The following is a 7500-nucleotide window of genomic DNA, read 5'->3' on the forward strand; positions in this document are numbered from 1 at the left end:
ATATATATATATGTATATAATCAGAATTTAAGTCATGGTGTACATAAAATCCAGGCTTACTAACTTCTAACACCTTGATCATTCCAACCCATGCTAGCATGGAAAGCGGACGTTAAACGATGATGATGATATGTAAGAGCCAGGAAAGAGATGCACTCATATATCTGCTAGTAGAGTAGGTATATTATCCAAAGGGTCCTGTATTATACATCCATGACAGCTGGTTTTACTAATTGGTTTCGTGCTAGGGATACAACACAGTGTTAGGTAACAATCCAATTATATAACCCAACGCTCATCAGAGGTAAGCCAATACAGAAAGAATCCTTCCATATTGGCTACCTATCCGGATGTGATCGATGCCAGGCCTTCCTCACTGGCTCCTATGCCAGTGGCACGTAAAAAGCACCCACTAAACTTTCGGAGTGGTTGGCGTTAGAAAGGGCATCCAGGTGTCGAAACATTGCCAGATCAGATTTAAGCCTGTTGCAGCTGCTGGCTCTAATGACCTCAGTCAAACCATCTAACCCATGCCTGCATGGAAAATGGATGTTAAATAATGATGATGATGATACATATGTATTTCTATACATATATACATACACATCTGGTGAGAGTTAGTAAGGGTGTGTGTGAATGTGGTTGAGTGTGTGTCTGTGTGCGTATTTAAAATACAAGGAACTTTTTGTTACCAACCTATGTCTGTAGTGGTCATTTGCGTTTCAACAATAGATTTGCTGTTTCATTTCCTTTATTTGCAAAATCCTCAACAAACCAATCAGGAATAAAATTATATTCTGAATCTTTTCCCAGATATTGATATCTGATGTTATTGTATTTTTTCGGTTCCCGACTAAATAAGTAAACACTTCTGCAAAGAAAATATCAAGACAGAAAAGGACATAAATAACAATGGACACTACATCAAGAATTCAAGTCAATAAATATAGATGTCTGTGTTTATATATATATATATATATCGGAGACCCCCTTCGGTCATGAATGACCATGGAATTGCACCTAGAAAGTTACCCTCTGAGGCACAAGTCCGGGCAAGTTTGTTTGATGGAAGACCAGCAGTCGCCCATGCATACCAGCCTCCCCTCTCCACGCCACTGATGTTATCCAAGGGAAAGACAAAGGGGCCGATACAGCTTGGCACGAGTGACATCGCATCTCATTTCTTGTGCTGGTGGCATATAAAAAGCACCATCGGAACGGGGCCAAAAATGCCAGTACCCACAACTGGTTCTTGGTTTTGTATAATTATATAAATTGTTAATTGTAGAATACAAATTCTCAAAAATATTCAGAAAATTCAAAAAAGCTAAAATAGTTATGGAATTATATGACGTCCATAAAGCAGAATTCTGCCAATATTGCATTTGTTTACAGTTGACAACATATGCAGTCATGCACAGAATGACAGCTTCCAAATCCTGCTTTCTGACTGGTTAAAAATGATTAAACTGATTTGGCAGAGTTTCTACAGCTGGATGCCCTTTCTAACACCAACCACTCCGAGAGTGTAGTGGGTGCTTTTACGTGTCACCGGCACAAAGGCCAGTCAAGCAGTACTGGCAAAAGCCATGCTCAAAATGGTGTATTTTACGTGCCACCTGCACAGGAGCCAGTCCAGAGGCACTGGCATATATATTTTGGGGTAATTGTTTAAAAAAAGTTCCCTGACCACTGATATAAGCCATCACATCGCACGTACTTACCTGTGGTCATTGTCTTTAATAGTCTCTTTAATGAAATTAAGAAACTGATCCAAGAAGTTGATGCAAACCTTAGAATACCACGAGTTTGGTAAATCCTGAAAAGAATAAAATAACAAAGCTGTGAGGTGACACGGAAGTTCTGAGATGAAATGTAAATGCTGTGGTGAACGGATAAGTGGATTGGGGTTGGGTTCATGGCCTGTGGAAGCCGTGGCAACTTATCACATTGACGGGAGACAGAAACTACTTTTATGAAGCTTATCCTGTCTCACAGACTTCACTCAAAATGGCTACCCAGCCAGCCAGTCATTGAGAGAGAGAGATCAGAGATAGGATATACATGTATATATATATATATATGTATATATAATATATAGTTTTAGGGAAAATAACCAATTTTCTTTATCTATAAGGCTCATTTTAATTTTTTATAAATTGATTTTAATTGAGTTTTTTACCTGTAATTTTGGATTTTGTCCCTAATATTATTATATATATGTATATATATATATCGACTAAGGGCGGTGCTCCAGCATGGCCACAGTCAATACCGCCTGACTGGCCTTCGTGCGAGTGACACGTAAAAGCACCCACTACACTCTCGGAGTGGTTGGCTTTAAGAAGGGCATCCAGCTGTAGAAACTCTGCCAAATCAGATTGGAGCCTGGTGTTGCCATCCGGTTTCACCAGTCCTCAGTCAAATCGTCCAACCCATGCTAGCATGGAAAGCGGACGTTAAACGATGATGATGATATTAACATATATACATAATGTACCGTTCCGTATGGTGAGATCAACAAAAAAAGTACTCCATCTGGTGAGAGATAAATATTATCTAATTCTTTCTACTAAAGGCAGAAGGTCTGAAATTTGGGGGATGGGCCTAGTCGACTAGATGACCCAAGTTCACAACTGGTATTTAATTCATCAACACCGAGAGGATGAAAGGCAAAGTTGACCTTGGCGGAATTTGAACTCGGAACATAGCGACTGGCGAAATACCGCTTAAGCATTTCGCCCATGGTGCTAACGAATCTGCCAATAATAATAACAATAAATCCTTTCTACTAAAGGCACCAACCACTGTGACAGACTTCTTCCCGTTTCTGTCTACTCACTCCCAAGGTTTTGGTTACCCAGAAGGCTTAGTAGAAGACACGAAGTAGAAAGGCTTATTTGGAGAATAACACAGTTATTCCCCTTGCTTTACTGATTGAGTTGATTCCCCTAACATTTCATTTCTTTTCAGTTTACGAGATTTTGAACAAACGGTGTATATCTTTTATTCTTTAACTTGTTTCTGCCAGTGGACTGCGGTCATACTGGAGCATCACCTTACATGGGTTTTAGTCGAACAAATCGACTTCACTCCGTATTTGTTACGTTTTTTCGTTCTTTTAAAGCCTTGCACTTCTATCGTTTTTTTTTCTTTTGCCTAAACGATAATTTACAGGCGCATGTCTCAGTGATTAGAGCGTCGGGTTCATAATCATCAGGTAGCGAGTTCGATTCCCGGCCCTGGCTGTTGTTGTGTTCTTGAGCAAGACGCTTTATTTCGCATTGCTCCAGTTCACTCATTTGTAGAAATGAATTGTGACCTCTCTGGTGCCAACCTGTATTGGCCCCTTTGCCTTACCCTTGAGCAACATCGGTGGCGTGGAGAGTGGAGGCTGGTATGTATGAGAGAGAGGAGAGAGAGAGAGAGAAGCAGTTTGATGTAGGAGGCTTCTTAGTTGCTTGTTGTCAGACGTGGATTATGGAGGAGACCAAGAGACAGAGGCAGGGGTCAGTGCTAGTGTGGTATCCCATGCTACCTTGAATGCAAATCCCCTCCTGTGTCACCTTACCTGTAATTAAAGAAAGTTGGGTTTTTTTTTTTTTTTAAGAAAGAATTATTCCTTCACTCTGCTTACTTTGGCCAAATTCGGCAGCATCTTGATGTCGTACTTCTGTAAACGATGAACAATTCCGTCGTCGTCTCGAAATCCACAAACAATGGTTGGAACTCCAATCAGAAAACTCTGGGCCCACCACTTTATTAGCTTGAATCTGAATAATAATAATAATAATAATAATAATAATAGACAGATGACTAAAGACTCTGGTGCATTTTTACCGACACTGTGTTACAAAGGAATAATAATAATAATAATGGTTTCGAATTTTGGCATAAGGCTAGCAATTTCAGGGGAAATCTAACCAGTGTCTGTGTCTTTTTATTAATATTTAGCTGAAGCAACAGAGTGACTCACGGTCTGAATGTTTTGTGCATTGGCATCTCCTCAAGAACTACATTAAGAGTACACGTGCCTATGGAGTACTCAGCCACTTCCATGTTAATTTCACAAGCAAACTGTTCTGTTAATCGGATCAACTGGAACCCTCATTGTCGCAACCGATGGAGTGCCACGATATATATGTGTATCGCCTGACTGGCCTTCGTGTGGGTGACATGTAAAAGCACCCACTACACTCTCTGAGTGTTGGCGTTAGGAAGGGCATCCAGCTGTAGTAATTCTGCCAAATCAGATTGGAGCCTGGTGTTGCCATCCGGTTTCACCAGTCTTCAGTCAAATCGTCCAACCCATGCTAGCATGGAAAGCGGATGTTAAACGATGATGATGATGATGATGATGATGCTACAGGTTTTACTTGTTCGTTCTTTCTAATATATGTGTACATATGCACATGTATGTATGCATGTATGGCTGTGTGTATGTGTACCTAATTCATACCTTTTGAAGTTGTCATCCTGTGACTTATTATAGATGTCCCTCGACGTTTTCAGTTCAACATATTCTTTCTGCTGTGGACAGATACAGTCGACCTCTCCCGCAAACACTGGAAAGTGAACAAGATTAAATGAGGCAAAAATGACAACAAAAAAGAAAAAAAAACCCCCTCGCATCTCAAGTTTAATCACAATCGTATTTATATTCTCAAATACAGACATAAACACAGAAATACACATACATACACACCGGGTTCATTCCCACTGAGTGGCACCTTGGGCAAGTGTCTCCTGCTATAGCCTCGGGCCAACCAAAGCCTTGTGAGTGGATTTGGTAGACGGAAAACTGAAAGAAGCCTGTCGTATGTGTGTGTGTGTGTGTGTGTGTGTGTGTGTGTGTGTGTGTGTGTGTGTGTGTGTGTGTATGTTTGTGTCTGCGTTTGTCCCCCAACATCGCTTGACAACCGATGCTGGTGTGTTTACGTCCCCGTAACTTAGCGGTTCAGCAAAAGAGATCGATAGAATAAGTACTAGGCTTACAAAGAATAAGTCCTGGGGTCGATTTGCTCAGTCGATGGGACTGAACCTGGGAACACATGAATGGTAAGCAAACATCGTAACTGCAAAACCAATGTCCAAAAAAAAACCAAAAAACAGCCTCACCTAAAGAATGGTCCTTGAGACGGGTTCTGACCACAGAGCAGAAAGCTTCACAATTATTAACAACCCCTGTTGTATCTGGTTTTGATTCTTTTGTAGCTAAAAGAAAAGAGAAAGACACAAATGATGGTTTAAATCGCTTTGTTGTTGTCTAGGCATCAGCTAAGCCCTCATCTACAAATCCTGGGATGAAAGGCAATCCACCTATGACCATTCTATCATTTATCATTGTGTACTCTGGATTGCATTATCGAAAGCATTCATTTCTTAGTGTGTGTGTTTGTGTGTGTTTTCCTTTTTACTTGTTTCAGTTATTAGACTGTGGCCATACTGGGGCACCACCTTGAAGTATTTTTCAGTTGAATGGATCGATGCCAGTATTTATTTTTCTGAGCCTTGTACTTATTCTATCAGTCTCTTTAGCCAAACTGTTAAGTTACAGAGGATATAAACACATCAACACTGATCATCAAGCATTAGTGGGGGGATCAAACACAGATAGACACATACACACACATATATATATATATACACACACACGACAGGCTTCTTTTCAGTTTCCATCTACTAAATCCACTCACAAGGCTTTGGTTGGCCTGAGGCTATAGTAGAAGACACCATTTGCCTAAGGTACCATGGTGAAATGCTCTGCTAAAGATTCGTCAAACCAAGTGAAACCATAGTCATGGCTGCTGCCAGTGTCATGGAAACGGCACCGATGAAATTGTAATCATGGCTGTTGCTGGTAGCATGATCTTTGAATGTTGGGCTTCATGGAGGCGATGACAAATGACCGAAACCTTTGGCAATATGCTGTGCTTGAGAAGACTCGTCAAGCCAAGTGAAATTGTAGTCAGGGCTTTTGCCAGTGTCATGGAAACGGCACCCATGAAATTGTAGTCGGGGCTGTTGCTGGTACCATGTAAATGGTATTTGTGCCAGTGGCACGTAAAAAGCTGCCATTACACTTTTGGAGTGGTTAGCATTAGGAAGGGCATCCAGTCGTTGAAACCATGCAAATCAGACTGGAATTTGGTGCAGCTCTCTGGCTTAGCAGTTCCATCTAACCCATGCCAGCATGAAGAGCAGACGTTAAATGATGATGATGATGTACTATTTCATAGCTTTGATGTGATTGCTTATTTTTAGAATGACATTGTAGGGAAGGTGAAAGAGGCTGGATCTGGCCAGTTTGAACTTAAAACATGTAGAATATTTGGGCTGGGTATGGCCAGTTTAAATGCTAAAGAGTTAAACAATTTAACCTTTTTTAAGACTTTGAAGTATAATTTGACTGTTATTCTATGCTTATTGGCTGCTGCACCAAGGCCATTGAATACTTACCAGAGGTGAGATACTGTTCAAATTTCACACCCCAATAGCACATTTCACGTTGACGATCTGTGCAATTAGCTTCAAGGTTTATCTTCTCTTCGGTGTTAAATTCACACAGGAAATACGTATCGTTGAATCGGGTGACTGCGAGAAGCCAACCTTCACGGTTTTCATACGGGGTACACATCAGTCGGGTCAGACACCCTCTCCAGCTGATAAAGTCAGTGTTGAGTTTCTCTCTGGAAATGATGAAAATTCTTTGTTATATTTAAAATCAATTGAAAGTAACACAGAGCATCTCAACAGAAGTATGGTAACAAAAGGTTTAAAATATATAATAGAGAAACAATTCTTAACCCTTTTGTCCACAACCTGGCTGACACTAGCTCTGGCTTGGAGTACAAATGTCTAGTTTTCATAAGTTTTGAATTAAAATCTTCCACCAAACCTTAGTCACAATTTATGTTCCTAACACTAACTTAATGATAACTAAGTTATTTTACTAAATTCTTTGTTATATTTAAAATTAATTGAAAGAAACACAGAGCATCTCAACAGAAATACAGTAATGAAAGGGTTAATGACATTCTTTTTTACGATAGGCACAAGGCCTGAAATTATGGGGGAAAGGGTTAGTTGATTACATTGACCCCTGTGTGCAACTGATACTAATTTTATTGATTATAATAGATTATAGCGATCAACCTCACTTCCAGTACTTGAATGACATTTCATTTTTTGAACCCTGGAAATTCCTTCAATGGAATTTGAACTCAGAATGTAAACAGCTGTAACAAAATACCATAAGGCAATCCACAACACTAGACAATTGCTCATGGTGTCATGCACTGGGATTGAACCTAGGGCTTTATAATAACAACCAAAGTTATTCCATTCATGATTATCCGATCTTATTTCAAGATGGTACGGTGTTATTTGTGCAGAAATTTGGCTGCTGTTTCTAACACATAAAGTAACTTTATAGAGGTTACGTTATAGTGTTCACTATCCTTGGATGTTGTAGCAATCATGCCTTTACTTATCTCTGCA

At 40.0% G+C, this 7500-nt stretch overlaps 1 protein-coding gene across 2 annotated transcripts in view; it reads right to left on the minus strand.

Annotated features, from left to right (window-relative positions):
- LOC106868628 (decapping and exoribonuclease protein) overlaps nucleotides 1-7500 on the minus strand; it is a 15685-nt gene that overhangs the window by 4583 nt on the left and 3602 nt on the right. Inside the window, exons 2-7 of one of the 2 annotated variants that reach the window (XM_089339095.1) lie at nucleotides 6460-6689; nucleotides 5119-5214; nucleotides 4460-4565; nucleotides 3638-3773; nucleotides 1725-1819; nucleotides 697-871 (exon numbers count right to left, since the gene is read on the minus strand). In XM_089339095.1, coding sequence (XP_089195221.1) covers nucleotides 712-871; nucleotides 1725-1819; nucleotides 3638-3773; nucleotides 4460-4565; nucleotides 5119-5214; nucleotides 6460-6689 — 823 coding nt within the window. In that variant the 3' untranslated portion in view covers nucleotides 697-711. The remainder of the gene's footprint in view (nucleotides 1-696; nucleotides 872-1724; nucleotides 1820-3637; nucleotides 3774-4459; nucleotides 4566-5118; nucleotides 5215-6459; nucleotides 6690-7500) is intronic. The other variant, XM_089339096.1, reaches the window with a different exon arrangement.

This window comes from Octopus bimaculoides, chromosome 21 (genome assembly GCF_046866305.1).
Source record: "Octopus bimaculoides isolate indiv1 chromosome 21, ASM4686630v1, whole genome shotgun sequence".
Classification (NCBI taxonomy): Eukaryota; Metazoa; Mollusca; class Cephalopoda; order Octopoda; family Octopodidae; genus Octopus; species Octopus bimaculoides.